Genomic DNA, 19,799 nt, shown 5'->3' with positions numbered 1-19,799 from the left:
TAAACTAGGTTCACCGGGGGAAGAAGACCAAAGCAGGGAAGTGGAATACTGGGAGGAAGCACAAGCAGGAGCGCGCGAGAGGGCAGGGCTCCTGCCTCATACTGAGAAAGAGGGAAGATCAGCGAGTCATCTCAAGTGCCTATACACAAATGCAAGAAGCCTGGGAAACAAGCAGGGAGAACTGGAAGTCCTGGCACAGTCAAGGAATTATGATGTGATTGGAATAACGGAGACTTGGTGGGATAACTCACATGACTGGAGTACTGTCATGGATGGATACAAACTGTTCAGGAAGGACAGGCAGGGCAGAAAAGGTGGGGGAGTTGCACTGTATGTAAGGGAGCAGTATGACTGCTCAGAGCTCAAGTATGAAACTGCAGAAAAACCTGAGAGTCTCTGGATTAAGTTTAGAAGTGTGAGCAACAAGGGTGATGTCGTGGTGGGAGTCTGCTATAGACCGCCGGACCGGGGGGGATGAGGTGGAGGAGGCTTTCTTCCGGCAACTCACGGAAGTTACTAGATCGCAGGCCCTGGTTCTCATGGGAGACTTCAATCATCTGCTGGGAGAGCAATACAGCAGTGCACAAACAATCCAGGACGTTTTTGGAAAGGGTAGGGGACAATTTCCTGGTGCAAGTGCTGAGGGAACCAACTGGGGCAGAGCTCTTCTTGACCTGCTGCTCACAAACCGGGAAGAATTAGTAGGGGAAGCAAAAGTGGATGGGAACCTGGGAGGCAGTGACCATGAGATGGTCGAGTTCAGGATCCTGACACAGGGAAGAAAGGAGAGCAGCAGAATATGGACCCTGGACTTCAGAAAAGCAGACTTTGACTCCCTCAGGGAACGGATGTGCAGGATCCCCTGGGAGAATAACATGAGGGGGAAGGAGTCCAGGAGAGCTGGCTGTATTGTAAAGAATCCTTATTGAGGTTACACGGACAAACCATCCCGATATGTCGAAAGAACAGTAAATATGGCAGGCGACCAGCCTGGCTTAACAGTGAAATCCTTGCTGATCTTAAATACAAAAAAGAAACTTACAAGAAGTGGAAGATTGGACAAATGACCAGGGAAGAGTATAAAAATATTGCTCGGGCCTGCAGGAGTGAAATCAGGAAGGCCAAATCACACCTGGAGTTGCAGCTAGCAAGAGATGTTAAGAGTAACAAGAAGGGTTTCTTCAGGTATGTTAGCAACAAGAAGAAAGTTAAGGAAAGTGTGGGCCCCTTACTGAATGAGGGGGGCAACCTAGTGACAGAGGATGTGGAAAAAGCTAATGTACTCAATGCTTTTTTTGCCTCTGTCTTCACGAACAAGGTCATCTCCCAGACTACTGCACTGGGCAGCACAGCATGGGGAGGAGGTGACCAGCCCTCTGTGAAGAAAGAAGTGGTTCGGGACTATTTAGAAAAGCTGGACGAGCACAAGTCCATGGGGCCGGATGCGCTGCATCCAAGAGTGCTAAAGGAGTTGGCGGATGTGATTGCAGAGCCATTGGCCATTATCTTTGAAAACTCATGGCGGTCAGGGGAAATCCCAGACGACTGGAAAAAGGCTTATGTAGTGCCCATCTTTAAAAAAGGGAAGAAGGAGGATCCTGGGAACTACAGGCCAGTCAGCCTCACCTCAGTCCCTGGAAAAATCATGGAGCAGGTCCCCAACTAATTCATTTTGAAGCACTTCGAGGAGAGGAAAGTGATCAGGAACAGTCAGCATGGATTCACCAAGGGCAAGTCATGCCTGACGAATCTAATTGCCTTCTATGACGAGATAACTGGCTCTGTGGATGAGGGGAAAGCGGTGGACGTGTTGTTCCTTGACTTTAGCAAAGCTTTTGACACTGTCTCCCACAGTATTCTTGCCAGCAAGTTAAAGAAGTATGGGCTGGATGAATGGACTATAAGGTGGACAGAAAGCTGGCTAGATTGTTGGACTCAACGGGTAGTGATCAATGGCCCCACGTCTAGTTGGCAGCCGGTATCAAGTGGAGTGCCCCAAGGGTCAGTCCTCGGGCCGGTTTTGTTCAATATCTTCATAAATGATCTGGAAGATGGTGTGGATTGCACCCTCAGCAAGTTTGCAGATGACACTAAACTGGGAGGAGAGGTAGATATGCTGGAGGGTAGGGATAGGATACAGAGGGACCTAGACAAATTAGAGGGTTGGGCCAAAAGAAATCTGATGAGGTTCAACAAGGACAAGTGCAGAGTCCTGCACTTAGGACGGAAGAATCCCATGCACCGCTACAGACTAGGGACCGAATGGCTCGGCAGCAGTTCTGCAGAGAAGGACCTAGGGGTTACAGTGGACGAGAAGCTGGATATGAGTCAGCAGTGTGCCCTTGTTGCCAAGAAGGCCAATGGCATTTTGGGATGTATAAGTAGGGGCATTGCCAGCAGATCGAGGGAGGTGATCGTTCCCCTCTATTCGACATTGGTGAGGCCTCATCTGGAGTACTGTGTCCAGTTCTGGGCCCCACACTACAAGAAGGATGTGGAAAAATTGGAAAGAGTCCAGCGGAGGGCAACAAAAATGATTAGGGTACTGGAACACATGGCTTATGAGGAGAGGCTGAGGGAACTGGGATTGTTTAGTCTGCGGAAGAGAAGAATGAGGGGGGATTTGATAGCTGCTTTCAACTACCTGAAAGGGGGGTTCCAAAGAGGATGGCTCTAGACTGTTCTCAGTGGTAGCTGATGACAGAACGAGGAGTAATGGTCTCAAGTTGCAGTGGGGGAGGTTTAGGTTGGATATTAGGAAAAACTTTTTCACTAGGAGGGTGGTGAAGCACTGGAATGCGTTACCTAGGGAGGTGGTGGAATCTCCTTCCTTAGAAGTTTTTAAGGTCAGGCTTGACAAAGCCCTGGCTGGGATGATTTAATTGGGGATTGGTCCTGCTTTGAGCAGGGGGTTGGACTAGATGACCTCCTGAGGTCCCTTCCAACCCTGATATTCTATGAGTCTATGACCCAGATCTCCTGAGACCCCAGCCAGTGCCCCATCCCTATAACACACTGCATCCCCGAGAGATGCATGCTTTTTAGATAGCAAAGTGCAGTTGGGAACAGGAAGTAGCATTATTGGAGAAATGGGCTGAGGCTTAGATTTGTGAAGGTGTGTACAGGCGTTGCTGCATTCAGCGCTGCAAGAGCTAACTCAATTAGGAGCCTAAATTTCATTTTCAAAAGGAATTTAGGCATTTAGGAGCCAAAACCCCACTGAATTTAACGCCTACATGGGTGAATCACTTTGAAAATGAGACAAAGACTCCTAAATCAGTGAGGCACTGCAATGCTGAACTCAGCAACACCTGAGTACCTTTAAAAATCTGAACCTAAATGACAGATTAGCAGCTGGTGTACAGAAGTTACCTAGACATTTACTTCAATTAAAGGATGGTGAAGCGAGGAATATAAGAGAGTCCATTCAGAGACCAAGGGAAGTTTCTTACCAGCAAAATACAGGAGCCAGTGGGGAAAAGGGAGGAGCAAATAGAAATGAAAAGCTAACTGTGTTTTGTGCAGATCCCATCCCTGGAGCACATACAACCTAGGGCCATATTGGATGCAAACACCCTAGGCAAGTATGTAATTCTAAATGCAGAGGCCCCTGAGCTGCAGGCTCATGAAGATGGACCGGAAAGGAGACAGCTCTATCAGCAGGGACAGCAAAGAGGGACACAAAATGCAGCCAAGTCAATGGCTCTTCTCTCATGAATTCCAGTCCCTCTGTAGGGGGTGTATGGGGGTCGCCTGGGAGAGCAGTGTGATTGAGGACAACCAGTGTGCACTCCAGCATGGGCACCTAGTCCTTCATTAACTCGCTCCGACACGCGGAAGCTATCACAGATCGGCAGTAGCCAGTGGACATCGGGTAGTTAGCGCTGACAAGGCAGCACCTCGGAGAGGAATAGCAACAAGAGCCTGCAGAATAGCAGGTAAGAGAAGACGTTGACTTCCAGAGGTCGCTTTGAAGGAGAGCTGTCCAGCTGCAGGGCTGGTAGGTGCTGTAGCCTTTAGAACTCATGTAGGGCCAACATCTATGAGAAAACCAGGGGATCTCCTGAATGTGGGGGGTCCCCTTTTTGCTGCTGTGCTCCTCCCTGCCTTGCTCCCAGCACCAACCGCCAGCTTTCCTTGGCTCCCCGTGCGCTGATAACTGTGGTCGGTGGGCAGGGAGTGTATATAGCAGGTGGCAATGCTGCTCTGAGCAGCAGGAAACTTTTGCCGGGTTGATTGGCAGCCTTCCACGCAGAGTGGCTATTCCCTGGCTCTGGCAGCCCCAGACCTGGAGCCCCTCTCAGACAGGGTCTGTCAGACAAAGGTACTGGCCTCTGTGCAATCGGAAGGTGCTGGTGGGTAACTGCTTTCCCCTCCTGTGTCACCCTTCAGTCCCATTCCAATGGAATTTCCTCAGCTTTGCTCCCCACAGTGCTGTGTTGGGGGGCAGAATCTTTGTTCAACAGAGCAATCAGCCAGCATGCTCACTGGGCACAGAGCAGTGGAAATTCCTGGGAACACAAGCACAGCACATAGTAAAAAGACAGCCAGACCAGGTCCTCGGCTGTGTTAGCAGAGGGGCAGCAGTTGTTACAAAGCACCTAACCCCCATCCAGGGTCCCGGGCAGTCCTGCTTGCTGTTCCTCAGGCAGGAGATCACATTCTCAGAGAGGCTGCAGCAAAGGGCATCAGAGACTCATCTATGTGAGGATACCAGGCTTCATGAAAGTTATGGGGAAATATTAGAGCCATTTGGCTTCCTTTCCTTGGGAAAGAGGAGACTTGAAAGAAGCAATAAACCTGAGAGGTACATTAGTCATATTGCCGAGGGGGACAGAGAGGGGACATCACTGCAACATGAGGGGCAGGCTATGGCTTTCCCAGACCTATACAGAGGCAGTGAGATGGGGCCTAAGAGGCAAGCACTTTACCAGGGCTTCTCCTTGCATGTGGAGCTGAGCAATCTGCTTAATGGCATGGACTGGTTCCCCCCCTACACGGTCCCACTTTGTGGGCAGGTGAACAGGAGAGAGGGATTGGCTCCAACTCCTCCTGGCCCCCTGTAGCCTTATTCTTTAACAGTTAATAATTGTATTGGTTGTCAATGGATACGAATGTAATGAGCTGGAGGAACAGGGATCTAGTCTAGTCTAGTTACTGCTAAGGAAAAGAAAAGGCTAAGTTAGATCTATGGGCTGCACCCCCTAACATCCTGCTGCCCAGAGCACAGGGACTGTTCCGGTGGGGGCCCATTGCAGAGTCATGGGAGCAGGTGAAGGCCTTCCAGCCCCCATCCCGCTGCACAAGGACCATCAGGATCTCAGGCAGTACTTTGGGCTAAGGCAGTGGTTCCCAAACTGGGGTTCCCAAACCCCTGGGGGTTCACAGAATGTTACAGGGGGGTCGCCAGAAAAATGTCACTCGTGGCGGCCAGAGGACCCCGGCACTGGAGGCAGCAGGTGGGACCTGGTTGCAGGGCAGACGGCCCGAGCCCCAGGGAGAGCGGGGCTGGGCAGTTGCGGCTGGCAGCCCGAGCCCTGCCCCCATCAGTGGGGGAGCCGGCAGCCCGAACCCCAGTGCTCTGCACGGGGCTGGCAGCCCAAGCCCCAGGGAGAGCGGGGCCGGGCAGTTGCGGCTGGCAGCCCGAGCCCTGCCCCCATGAGCGGGGGAGCCGGCAGCCCGAACCCAAGCGCTCCGCACGGGGCTGGCAGCCCGAGCCCCAGGGGGAGTGGGGCTGGGCAGTTGCGGCTGGCAGCCCGAGCCCTGCCCCCATCAGTGGGGGAGCCGGCAGCTCGAACCCCAGTGCTCTGTGCGGGGCTGGCAGCCCAAGCCCCAGGGAGAGCGAGGTCCAACAGTTGGGGCCGGCAGCCTGAGCCCTGGTGGTCAGCGGGACCAGCAGCCTGAGCTCAGTGGAGCTCAGTTGACCGGGGCGGTCAATGGGGTCCAGCAGCAGGAGCCCAACGGAGTGCGGAGGAACTTTAAACTTAAATTCCTGGAAATATTAATTTTTAGGAGGAGGTTCACGAGATTGCACAATTTAGTGAAAGGAGTTCGCGGGCTGTTAATGTTTGGGAACCACTGCACTAAGGGGAATGAACACAAGCTGCAGGCAAAGCCCATCAAAGCAGAGAACACAAGTGAGTGCAGAGGCATGCAGGTTTGTGTCTAGTGGAGGTGACTCAGAGGTCTGCTGAGAAAGCAGCAGTGCGAGAGAAAGAGAAACTGAGCAACAGAGACACACTGGGCTTTCCTCACTCCGGAGATCATCTCTGAGTCCATAAAAACAGCAAGGACTGTTCCTAAACTAAATGTGCCTATACAAGTATACTCCTGAGCACTTGAAAGAGACACACCAGCACGGCTCGTGCTGCAGGAGTGGGTGGATAAGCTGGTGTCTGTGATTGGGCAGGTGGGGAAGGAGTATATCTTGCTGGGTTACAGACCAGGCTCTGAGATTGGCTGGGCTGGGCTGAGCAATGTGACCTAGGTTCTGCTGTGAAGAAAAAAGAATCTGTGCAATCCAATTCCATCGTCAGCACAAACCCAAAGCTCCCAGCAGCCAGAACTCAAAGTGTGGCCAAAGCACTTGAGCTGCCTGCAGCTGGTCGTTTGATGGAGGAGCCTCTTGCCACTCAGAGTATATTGAGGGAGTCTATTAAGGAGCACGCCCATTTGACCTTCACTAGCTCCCAGTAGCTATAACCTTCCATCATCTCCCCTGCTGGATTTACATCCTCACCCTCTGGCAACACAGCTAGACAATTGCCCTTGCTGTGCCAAGGAGGGGGCTTCCCTTAGGAATGGTGATCAGCCCAGTTGCCAGCGCTTGTGGGGCCTCTGCCGGGCAGTACCAGGATTTTAATTCTAGCCCCTCAGGGCTCCGTCCATCTGTCACAGATACTTACAGTGGCAGGCAGGATCAGTGGCACTCCTGGCGGAGGGTTGTCGGATGAGGCCTGGCTCGTGTTCAGTACCATGTACCCAAATCCAACCTTCCCGTTATTGCACAGAGTGATTTCAGCTTCAATGACTTGGTCAAATAGCTGAGGGGAAGAGATAGGAACAGGAGTGTCACTATCAAGGCTTTTTTTCAGATTTGCTTCCCACATACTCATAACACGCAGACAAGGGGATATTCAATGAAAGCAAGAGACAGGAAATTCAACACCGGCCCAAAGGAAAGTTTTCCAAACAGTGCACTACTAGACTGTGGAACTCATCACCACAACATGTTGCTGTGGTCACGAGCTCAGCAGGAATCCAGAACGGACTGGATATTCTGTAAGAACATGCAGACTTATGAGAGAAAGGATTAAAATAGCAATCAGGAACCAAGGAAGAGTTTTGGAGGGGATGTAAATCCTCCTGGCTTCAGGGCATAAACCAGCTTCTAATTGATGGGGGTATTTCCTGTGAGAAGCTTGTCCCATAACTATGGACTATAAGGTGAATAGAAAGCTGGCTAGATTGTCGGGCTCAATGGGTAGTGATCAATGGCTCCATGTCTAGTTGGCAGCCGGTATCAAGTGAAGTGCCCCAGGGGTCGGTCCTGGGGCTGGTTTTGTTCAATATCTTCATAAATGATCTGGAGGATGGTGTGGATTGCACCCTCAGCAAGTTTGCAGATGACACTAAACTGGGAGGAGTGGTAGATACGCTGGAGGGTAGGGATAGGATACAGAGGGACCTAGACAAATTGGAGGATTGGGCCAAAAGAAATCTGATGAGGTTCAACAAGGACAAGTGCAGAGTCCTGCACTTAGGACGGAAGAATCCAATGCACCGCTACAGGCTAGGGACCGAATGGCTTGGCAGCAGTTCTGCAGAAAAGGACCTAGGGGTTACAGTCAACGAGAAGCTGGATATGAGTCAACTGTGTGCCCTTGTTGCCAAGAAGGCCAATGGCATTTTGGGATGCATTTTGGGGCATTGCCAGCAGATCAAGGGACGTGATAGTTCCCCTCTATTCGACATTGGTGAGGCCTCATCTGGAGTACTGTGTCCAGTTTTGGGCCCCACGCTACAAGAAGGATGTGGAAAAATTGGAAAGAGTCCAGCGGAGGGCAACAAAAATGATTAGGGGACTGGAAAACATGACTTATGAGGAGAGGCTGAGGGAACTGGGGATGTTTAGTCTTCAGAAGAGAAGAAGGAGGGGGGATTTGATAGCTGCTTTCAACTACCTGAAAGGGGGTTCCAAAGAGGATGGCTCTACACTGTTCTCAGTGGTAGCAGATGATAGAACAAGGAGTAACGGTCTCAAGTTGCAGTGGGGGAGATTTAGGTTGGATATTAGGAAAAACTTTTTCATTAGGAGGGTGGTGAAACACTGGAATGTGTTACCATCGGAGGTGGTCGAATCTCCTTCCCTAGAAGTTTTTAAGGTCAGGCTTGACAAAGCCCTGGCTGGGATGATTTAGTTGGGGATCGGTCCTGCTTTGAGCAGAGGGTTGGACTAGATGACCTCCTGAGGTCCCTTCCAACCCTGATATTCTATGATTCTATTCTATGATTCTATGATTCTACCTGCTTCAGTGTCCTGCACCTTCCTCTGAGGCCTCTGAGTCGATGTCAGAGACAGGACACTGGACTGGGTAGCCCTGGGGTCTAATCCAGCCTGGCAATTCCTATCTGGCAAGCAGGAGAAGCTGTGAACCAGCACAGAAATACCTGGGAGATCCCCCTCAGCATCAGAAAACATGAACTTTTTCTATTCCTTGCTGCCATTTTCCAAATGTGCCTCTTTTGGGAAAGATAAGATAGGTGAGATGATATCTGTTATCGGACCAACTTCTGTCGAAAGCTTGTGCCTTCCACCAACAGCAGTGAATCCAATAAAAGACTGAATCACCCGCCTTTGTCGCTCTCATAACCTGAGACCAACATGGCTGCAACACTGCCAACAATTTCTTTTGGAAGACAGTCCTGTATTTCGGACTCCCTGGGTCAAACAGATCCCTGGGGTAACTCCCCTGAAGTCAAAGGAGATAGATCGGGGCAGATTTGGCCCATTCCAGTGATAGCATAATCCAATGTATGTGATGTTAGTTGACATTATTATTTTAATAATGAAGGAAGGTATCATTCATCTTCAGGGAAAGCATGATTTTTAATGTGGTAAACCCTGGATTCTGTCCAGCACTGCTTGGATGAGGCTGGAGGATGTATACAGGAAAATGCTCCTATGCCCAAGTATTTTTGGAACCTGCAGTGGTAGGAGAAGGAATACAAAAGGCGCATTAACATCTAAAGAGATTCAATAATAATCTCTTTGGTCCTTTTTAGTTGGTTTAAGTGAAACAGTGGTTCTTTGAGTTTTGATTCTGATATCTGAGTCTCACACCATTTGGTCTACAATTACTGGGTTCTAGTTAAAAACACTATTAATGGTGAAAAGGCAACAAAGAAAACAGAATGACTGGTTAAAGGAGAGGAGCTCAGTTAGTCTGTGCTGCTTTAATGCATGGATGAAACTGCCCCACTGCCTTTAATTTGTTCTCAGGCATTTGCAGAGGCACAGGCAGAGCTCAAAGCAAATGTCGCTTGTTACTAAGTGCTCTCCGGCAGACTCTGAAGGCATGTCATGTGTCTCCAAACTCCTCCTCCTCTGTCTTTTCCTCTACATGGTCAAGGGGGCTGGTCTCTTCCTTCAAGGGTTTATTTTTCCTTCATTAATGTGCAGGTTCATTAAAATCCCCCTCCAACACAGAGTACCTTTGTGCTGCTTCCTACTTTACCAGCAGAGGAATACCATGCACAGGTCAGATCACGGCATGACACTGACTGACCTTCACCAGTGACGCTGCAGTTAATCGATAGAATCATTTTTCCTCCAAGCAACAGCACTCTTACTTCCACTGCTTCCCTTCTACTAAGCCCAAGAACAGTAGATACCAAAAAGATGCAGGGCTTCATGATGGACAAACTCTGAAGAGGTTATGCTGCCCACAAGAGAGAGGCTGTTGGGATACAGGTGCATATTATGCAGAGGAGGTTCTACTGACAGTGAGAGTGGAGCTGTGAGGGGCTGTATAACGGTATCCAGAGGTAGGGCCACCCTGTCAGGAGGGGACACTGACAGCGTGGATGATGGCACATCTGGCCAGTTGAATGGAAGTTGGTGGCTCTGAAATGCAGGCCTCTCCTGTGTTTTACCTGTAGCCCATAGTCAATCTCCTTTATGTCAAAGGCGTAACTGATGAGCGAAGCCTCTCCTTTCAGCACGATCTCATAGGTAGGGCCTCCCTCGACTTTGCACAGCGCCTTGGCCCGGGCAGTGATGTCAGCGTGACCATAAAAGGTGAATGAGACCTGCTGACTCTCGTTGGGTTGCAGCATTCCATAGAGGGGCAATATGTCAAACACCTGGTGGGGGTGGGGTGGGGTGGAGTGGAGAGGGTAGAGGAAGGCAGAAATGACACAGTTAAACATTTCAAAGTGCAGAAATCAATGGTTAGCAACTTCAGAAGAGCTTCATCCTTTCAAATGCCCTGGCATTCTACTCTGCATAGCAGTTGTTTGGAGCAAGGCACAGACAATACTAGATCCTCCGGTGGGGCTGGCACAAATGGAATGATTCTAATCTCTGGCTTACAACCACCCTGATCTAAACTGAAAGGGCATAGGGCATACGTAGTCTCCATGGTCACTAAGGCAGCATTAGTACAGTCTTGGAGACCTATGGGTGGCAGACGTCCTCTCAGGTGAGGTTCCTCTTCCTTGGAATTCCCAGCCCTTGAAGGGACTTCAGACAGAGTAAGAGTCAGCAGAGCCCAATGCGAGACACAGTGACTCAGTTCAGCTTATTCTGAACACTCTTGATTTTGTTCCTGTATTGTGTGCTATTCTTCATTACAGTGCTAAGGCAACAACAGAATTGTTATTATTAACCAATTAATTAATGAAGGGATTACTATTGAAGTCTTTACACTCTATCCAGGCAAAACTTTTATTTAAGTCAGTGAAAGTGAAGTCAATGGGAGTATTCCCTCAGAAAGGTGTTACTGCTCCTCAGAAGAAAGGTTCTAAAAGATACATAGCCTTTAAGGTCCATGAGACTGAGGCCTGGTCTACACTTGGGAGGAGGGGGAGATCGATCTAAGTTATGCAACTTTAGCTACGTGAATAACGTAGCTGAAGTCGATGTACTTAGATCTACTTAGTCTTCACTGTAGTAAGTCGACAGCTGACGCTTCCCCCTCGACTCCGCCTGCACCTCTCGCTCCGGTGGAGTACCGAAGTTGACGGGAGAGCGGTTGGTGGTCGATTTATTGCATCTAGACTAGACTCGATAAATCGACCCCTGCTGGATCGATCGCTGCCCGTCGATCCAGCGGGTAATGTAGACAAGCTCTTAGGACCAGTTAACACATATTGCAATGATGGCAGCATTGTACAAAGTGTGGTACAGAACAGCTTGTTAGCTACAGTCTGCTGCTGTGTCCCTGGGAATGATCCTTAGAAGTGAGGCAAGAGACAAGGGAGTGAGAGAACAGTCTTAAATCCAGTGAATCTCCTGCTTACTTCTTCCACCCCTGTTGCAAGAAGGTCTTCTGACTCCACAAACCACAGTGATTCCTTGAGCTCCGCCGGGCTCAGAGTCAGAGAAATGCCTTCCACCTCATCAGCACCCACGATTAGCATCTAGGAAACAAGCAGCACAAGCTAGAGCAGTGGTTCTCAACCAGGTGTGCGTGTACCCAGAGCTCTTCCGGGGGTACATCAGCTCATCTAGATATTTGTCTAGTTTTACAACAGGCTACGTAAAAACACTAGTGAAGTCAATACAAACTAAAATCTCATACGACTTGTTTATGTGGCTCGAAATACTATGCACTGAACTGAACAGCTCACCTGTGCAACCACAGCAACGACAGAGGCAATGCTGAATACACGACAATATTTATACTCCAGTTGATTTATTTTATAATTCTATGGTCAAAATGAGACAGTCAGCACTTTTGCACAGTACCAGTGGAGCTGTTACACTTTTTTTTGTAAGCAAAGTGTTTTTAAGTGAGGTGAAACATGGGGCACACAAGACAAATCAGACTCCTGAAAGGGGTACAGTTGTCTGGAAAGGTTGAGAGCCACTGAGCTAGGGCAAGCAGACGGCCACTCCCAATCTTGAGCCCGCCCCTTCTTTTTCACAACGAACACTGCAGTCATTTTGCTCCTGGCTGGGTCTGTTTCTGAACATAGCATGTCTGCTGCATACATTATTGTACTGCACATACACAGGGACATCTCATCAAAAGGCAAAGGCCCAGCCCCAAGTTCAGAAAAGTGTGTGCACACAATGGATGTGCAAATGAAGCAAGAGGCGTAGTTAGGTCCATACTTAGCTACTAATGTATGCATTTACCTGGTTCACCTGGGCAACTGTAACCCACACACCTCCTGGGTGTGGGGTTCTGTCCCATCTAGTGGCAGAGAGAAATGAGTCTGCTCTACAGCCTGAGCTAAGAGGCAGCTGGCTTTTAGCTCACGTGGTAGAGGCTCATGCACTAAGCTCCAGAGGTCCCCAGTTCGATCCTGCCTGCCAACAGACAGGGGTCTGTCGGTTGTACATAACCACGGCAATGAAGCAGGCAATGCTGAATATACTACAGGCCTGTATTTGAAAACAAGGCTCACAATGTATTTGTGGTCACTGAGCACCATTTTTCCCAGTCAAGAGAAAATTTCCAGTGTGAATACGCCGCAATGATAGTTAAATTCTTATCAGTGACTGCCTGCTGACCTTAACTAGAACGTACTGCAAACTTAAGTTTGCCGCCTCTTGAATTCTGTGTGCTTCACAATGTCAGAATGATAACACCCAGCTCTTCTCCACTATTTTTCATCAGTCAACCTCAAAACAAAGGAAGTCAGTAGCACTACCCCCATTTTACAGGTGGGGAAACTGAGGCACAAGAGGGGAAGTGACTTGCCCAAAGTCACACAGCAGGCCAGTGGCACAGCTGGGAATAGAACCCAGGACTCCTGAGCCCTGTGCTCAGTCCACTAGGAAATACTGCCTTCCTATCATCTTAATGTTCCATTAACATCCTCTTTTCAATGGGATACAGAACAAGGAGTCAATTCTGATAGACAATAACATCAATGTCTAACGCTGGCAGCCGGTATCAAGTGGAGTGCCCCAAGGGTCGGTCCTGGGGCCAGTTTTGTCCAATATCTTCATTAATGATCTGGAGGACAGCGTGGATTGCACCCTCAGCAAATTTGTAGATGACACTAAACTGGGAGGAGAAGTAGATACGCTAGAGGGTAGGGATAGGATACAGAGGGACCTAGACAAATTAGAGGATTGGGCCAAAAGAAATCTGATGAGGTTCAACAAGGACAAGTGCAGAGTCCTGCACTTAGGACGGAAGAATCCCGTGCACCGCTATGGAGTAGGGACCGAATGGCTCGGCAGCAGTTCTGCAGAAAAGAACCTTGGGGTTACAGTGGATGAGAAGCTGGATATGAGTCAACAGTCTGCCCTTGTTGCCAAGAAGGCCAATGGCATTTTGGGATGTATAAGTAGGGCCATTGCCAGCAGATCGAGGGATGCGATCATTCCCCTCTATTCAACATTGGTGAGGCCTCATCTGGAGTACTGTGTCCAGTTTTGGGCCCCACACTACAAGAAGGAGGTGGAAAAATTGGAAAGCGTCCAGTGGAGGGCAACAAAAATGATGGGGGGACTGGAACACATGACTTATGAGGAGAGGCTGAGGGAACTGCAATTGTTTAGTCTGCGGAAGAGAAGAATGAGGGGGGATTTGATAGCTGCTTTCAACTACCTGAAAGGGGGTTCCAAAGAGAATGGATCTAGACTGTTCTCAGTGGTAGCAGATGACAGAACGAGGAGTAAAGGTCTCAAGTTGCAGTGGGGGAGGTTTAGGTTGGATATTAGGAAAAACTTTTTCACAAGGAGGGTGGTGAAGCACTAGAACGTGTTACCTAGGGAGGTGGTAGAATCTCCTTCCTTAAAAGTTTTTAAGGTCAAGCTTGGAATGATTGGTCCTGCTTTGAGCAGGGGGTTGGACTAGATGACCTCCTGAGGTCCCTTCCAACCCTGATATTCTATGATTCTATGATTCTAAGCAAGACTAACAGCTAAAGGTCAGAGAGCTGAAGAGAATTTTCAAAGCCATGCATAAGAATTTAGCAAATGACAGAGTTTGTGCCTCTTTCTCCAGAGCATCATTTCACACAAGTACCTGTTGACTTTACTTGTCACCCTCCCGCCATGGATTAAGAGATACAGGAAGAAGGTATCAGAGTAGCAGCCATGTTAGTCTGTATCCGCAAAAAGAAAAGGAGTACTATTTCCTCCCCCGTACTGTTCCTCACATGTTCTTGTCAACTGCTGGAAATGGCCCACCTTGATTATCACTACAAAAGGTTTACCCCCCTACCCCCGCTCTCCTGCTGGTAATAGCTCACCTTACCTGATCACTCTTGTTACAGTGCATATGGTAACCCCCATTGTTTCATGTTCTCTGTGTATATAAATCTCCCCACTGCATGCACCTGATGAAGTGAGCTGTAGCTCACGAAAGCTCATGCTCAAATAAATTGGTTAGTCTCTAAGGTGCCACAAGTCCTCCTTCTCTTTTTGAGGAAGAAGGTAGCAACTACATCAGTAGGCAGTTCTAGCTGGGTTTGAGCAGGTGCGGGGTGTTTGTAGGTCAGTCGTCAGTGCAGATTGCATTAGAAAAGACTAGGAAGTTAGAAGCTACTTATGTAAATTAGGGAGAGAGGCAGTAACTGCTTCTGAAGTTAGTATGTAAACACAGGCCTAGCCTGATGCTGTGTGAGAATCAGGTCAGTGGAGAAGAGAGATGTGATTTTAAAAAGTGCTTAGTGTCAGCCTAATTTAGCTCCCATTAAAGTTAATGGGAGTTTTATTACCAGAGATATCTATGAAGAGCAGAGTTAGAGCAATGCTGTGTGTGCTTGAAAATCCCACCCAAGATATATGACCCACCAAGTCAGCAGGCAATTTGGAAGGTTTAAAGGTGTGTGGGGGGGTGACTAGTATGATTCTGCTGGAGTGTGTAGGTCAAGCAGGTGAATGACTCAGACTTCATGGGATCCAGGCAATTGGGCTAGGGGAATTGCTACCTTTATTTCTGAGGAATCATTTCTGTCCAGCAGCTCTTTGTGTTGGGTCTCTTCTTCACTCATCCCATTGGAATGTTTCTCCACATCCATCCCTCTGGAGTTTCTGGTGAAACATAAGGAGAGAAAAGTCACCAGAGCTTTGCAGTTTTGCCAAGCATCTGACAGATGTTTATCTCCTGCGGCCCGCACAAGTGGGAAGTCAAGCAGGGGAAGAGCACAGGTGCCACTGGGTTGCTGGGAAAGGCCATCTACGACAGCTAGATCCTCTAGGATGGCCCTGGTCCCACTCATGGAAATGCAGCTGACAGCTCACAGACTGGGCGGGTGTGGTGGAATGGGTCCCCTACAGAAAGCTCTGTCAGAATCCGACCCTTGAGGCTGATGATTTCTGTACAAACCTCATAGAGATGTTGCTGTCAGTTTGTTCTGAGGCTGTCTCGGGCTCCTGCTGAGTTTTCTGCTCATTTGTTGGTTCGGGTTCAATGACGGACTTACGTCCTCCAGGGCTGAACCTTGAAAATGAAATTAGGTTTCAACATGAGTATGCTGTGAACATGCCTGTGCCCGAGGGGGAGAATACTGACTATTGAGAATACTGAAATTCCCAGAGCTACCCCATCCATCCTCTCACTGCAGCCGCTCCAGAACTTGGCCGGGGGAGGTCCCAGGAAGGGTGCTGATGTCTCTATGGGTATATCTACCTGGCAATCAGGAGCCACGATTGCTGCAGACATAGGCATAGCACAGCTAGCCTTGATTGTGCTAGCTGGCTAAAAATGGTAGTCTAGCTGTGGCAGCATGGGCTAGCTACTCGAGGACAATCCCACCCAGGACCCGGGTACATGCTCGGACAGCTAGCCCATGCTACCATGGCTACACAACTATTTTTACTGAGCTCCTTTGATCAGTGCTCGCTCAGGCGTGCCTATGATTACTGTCCTGATTGCAGTGCAGACATACCCTACACATGAAACTGCTCAGCTGTCTCTGCTCCCAGCTGCTGCAGGAACCAAGTATGAGTAGCTGATGGACAACATCTGAGTATTTCAGGCTGTATAGAGGAGGGCAGGCCATGCTGCACCTCACAGAGAGACCACTTTCCGTGCAGATACAGTGTGGCTGTGTAGTGGGGCAGCTGCTCCATTCTGGCGTGGAAGAGGTTGAAGCAAGGCAGAGAGGCTGCACAGAGCCCCAGACAATCCTGGAAGGGCTTACTGTGAGCCAATCTAGTGGAGGCTTGAAAGCAGCCAATCAGGGCCAGGCTGGGGCCTATAAAAAGGCTGGAGGGCAGAGAGGAGCTCAGTCTCTCCCTGGAGGGCAAAGGGAGAAGAACTGGCGCAGCAGCAATATGTCCTGGCTTTGAGAGTAAGCTTTGGTCCTTCTAGGTTAATATCCACAAATCCCTTATTTGACTGTATTCATAATCTTAGGTGCCTGCGTCACTCTTGAGAACGGAATTTAGGGCTAAATTTCAAAAAGATGCAGATCGGCACCCAGAGGTATTTATTCCTTAGGTGCCTAAATAACTTTGAAAATATGGCCCCTGGGAGCCTAGGTCAACAAAGCCTAGAGAACAAAAGGAAGTGTGAACATTTCTGAACTGCAATCCAGAGGTCCCAGAAATTACTGTGAATCCTTCCCCTCCCCATGTGCTCAGCTAGGATCTCAACTCCTCTTGGTTCCACTGATTTCATTCATTGATTTCCATGGAAGCGAGGATCCTACATGCCTTTGAGGATCTGGGCCTAGGGACCTTGCATCAGCCACCTAGGCCTGAACATTTTGGCCATCCCTTTTGGTTATATCCACACTGCTAGCTATACTGCCTTCTAACAAGAAGCCTCTTGTGATAAATACTGCTGTTAATAGCAACTCATGAGAAGAGTAAAGCCTCTGAGATGGAAAATGTATAGTCACTTATTAAATTACCCCCAGGTTTATAGAACAGCTTAAGGCAACTTCATTGGACCACAGGGCCTAGATAATAACAATATCTTTCATCCTAAAGCATCCTGAAGTCATGCTGGAAGATAATATGACAGCTAGCTTCTGCTAAGAAGAAGCTCAAAACCACTAAGAGACTTTTACCAGAGGGGAAAAAAAGAATAACAAGAAGTGAAACACCTAAAATATGGGAGTGAGATCATTCTCAGGGAACTGATGGGGGCTATAGGAAAGCTTATTACTGACAGGTAAGACAATAAACTCCATAGGGTCGAAACAAAAGGCAATTGCTGTTTTAGAAAGTAAAAGGGATGGGAGGGGATACAAGATGGAGAGGATACCAGAATCAAATTCCAGAATCCTCAATCAGTCCATAGGCAACTCTCTCACTGAAATTAATGGTAGTTTTGCCTAAGTAGGAACTTCAGGAAATGGCCCCAAAAAAGAGAGGAGGAAGTGGGGAATGGACTTAACAGTGGCTCATCTCCTCCAAACTCCATCAGAGATTCATTGGTTTCATGTAGGCATCCATTAAGCTCCTCATCTGATCTTTCCCCTTATTTCCCTTTGTGCCTCATGCCTTCAATTGTCCAGCATCGTACTGATCAATCGTCCTTCCAGGGCAGGAGAAGAGCAGAGGAGAGGAAGGCTGGTCCAGAGGGCTGGGATTCTGGACATCCAGAGTCAAGTCCCTACTCTGCCAGAGACCTTGGGAAAATAGATTAAAGTACACTACACTCAAGTGGTGGGATTGAAGCATGTGTAGATACACCTGAGTGAGCTGGAGTACCAACAGCAATGAAGCAATGGCAGCACATAAGTATGTCAAATGAAAGAGAGGCCCATTCAATTACATCATCTAATGGCAAACAGCCAAAAAGTGACAAGTTTTCAAAGTGCTTACATTCCAATGCTAGAAGTCTAAATAATAAGATGGGTGAACTAGAATGCCTCGTATTAAATGAGGATATTGATATAATAGGCATCACAGAACCTTGGTGGAATGAGGATAATCAATGGGACACAGTAATACCAGGATACAAAATATATCGGAAGGACAGAACAGGTCATGCTGGTGGGGGAGAGGCACTATATGTGAAAGAAAGCGTAGAATCAAAAGAAGTAAAAATTTTAAATGAACCAAACTGTACCATAGAGTCTCTATGGATAGTAATTCCATGCTTCAATAATAAGAATATAGTAGTAGGGATATATTACCCACCACCTGACCAGGATGGTGATAATGACTGGGAAATGCTCAGGGAGATTAGAGAGGCTATAAAAATAAAAAACTCAGTAATAATGGGGGATTTCAACTATCCCCATATTGACTGGGTACATGTCACCTCAGGACGGGATGCAAAGATAAAGTTTCTTGACACCTTAAATGACTGCTTCTTGGAGCAGCTAGTCCTGGAACCCACAAGAGGGGTTCTGGATTTAGTCCTAAGTGATTCTTGATTTAGTCCTAAGTGGAGCATAGGATCTGGTCCAAGAAGTGATTACAGCTGGACCGCTTGGTAATAGTGACCATAATATAATTAAATTTAACATCCCTGTGGCTGGAGCAGCCCATCACAGGAGCATTTCAGAAAGGGAAACTACACAAAAATGAGGAAGTTAAACAGAAATTCAAAGGTACAGCGCCAAAAGTGAAATCCCTGCAAGCTGTATGGAAACTTTTTAAAGACACCATAATAGAGGCTCAACTTAAATGTATACTCCAAATTGAAAATCACAGTAAGAGAACCAAAAAAGTGCCACTGTAGCTAAACAACAAAGTAAAAGAAGCAGTCAGAGGCAAACAGACATCCTTTAAGAAGTGAAAGTTAAATCCTACTGAGGAAAATAGAAAGGAGCATAAACTCTGGCAAATGAAGTGTAAAAATATAATTAGAAAGGCCAAAAAAGAATTTGAAGTACAGCTAGCCAAAGACTCAAAAAGTAATAGCAAAAACATTTTTAAGTACATCAGAAGCAGGAAGCCTGCTAAACAACCAGTGGGGCCACTGGACGATTGAGATGCGAAAGGAGCACTCAAGGACGATTAGGTCATTGCGGAGAAATGAAATGAATTCTTTGCATCGGTCTTCATGGCTGAGGATGTGAGAGAGATTCCAAAACCTGAGACATTCTTTTTAGGTGACAAATCTGAGGAACTGTCCCAGATTGGGGTGTCATTAGAGGAAATTCTGGAACAAACTGATAAACTAAACAGTAATAAGTCACCAGGACCAGATGGCGTTCACCCAAGAGTTCTGAAGGAACTCAAATGTGAAATTGCAGAACTACTAACTGTAGTTTGTAACCTATCATTTAAATCAGCTTCGGTACCAAATGACTGGAGGATAGATAATGTGACGCCAATTTTTAAAAAGGGCTCCAGAGGTGATCCCGACAATTACAGGCTGGTAAGACTGACTTCAGTACCGGGGAAACTGGTTGAAACTATAGTAAAGAACAAAATTGTCAGACACAAAGATGAACATAATTTGTTGGGGAAAGTCAACATGGTTTCTGTAAAGGGAGATCATGTCTTACTAATCTATTAGAGTTCTTTGAGGGGGTCAACAAACATGTGGACAAAAGGGGGATCCAGTGGACATACTATACTTAGATTTTCAGAAAGCCTTTGACGAGGTCCCTCACCAAAGGCTCTTAAGCAAAGTAAGCTGTCATGGTATAAGAGGGAAGGTCCTCTCATGGACTGGTAATTGGTTAAAAGACAGGAAACAAAG

At 47.9% G+C, this 19,799-nt stretch overlaps 1 protein-coding gene across 1 annotated transcript in view; it reads right to left on the bottom strand.

Moving 5' to 3' along the window:
- The window catches only part of HYDIN (HYDIN axonemal central pair apparatus protein), a 454,160-nt gene that overhangs the window by 137,201 nt on the left and 297,160 nt on the right, over positions 1 to 19,799 (bottom strand). Inside the window, exons 24-28 of the mRNA XM_084644216.1 lie at positions 15,516 to 15,629; positions 15,118 to 15,220; positions 11,524 to 11,643; positions 10,156 to 10,365; positions 6,906 to 7,043 (exon numbers count right to left, since the gene is read on the bottom strand). Coding sequence (XP_084500342.1) covers positions 6,906 to 7,043; positions 10,156 to 10,365; positions 11,524 to 11,643; positions 15,118 to 15,220; positions 15,516 to 15,629 — 685 coding nt within the window. The remainder of the gene's footprint in view (positions 1 to 6,905; positions 7,044 to 10,155; positions 10,366 to 11,523; positions 11,644 to 15,117; positions 15,221 to 15,515; positions 15,630 to 19,799) is intronic.

This window comes from Lepidochelys olivacea (assembly GCF_965140295.1).
Source record: "Lepidochelys olivacea isolate rLepOli2 genome assembly, chromosome: 12".
NCBI classification, from domain to species: Eukaryota; Metazoa; Chordata; order Testudines; family Cheloniidae; genus Lepidochelys; species Lepidochelys olivacea.
This window is presented reverse-complemented; position numbering and strand designations above follow the sequence as displayed.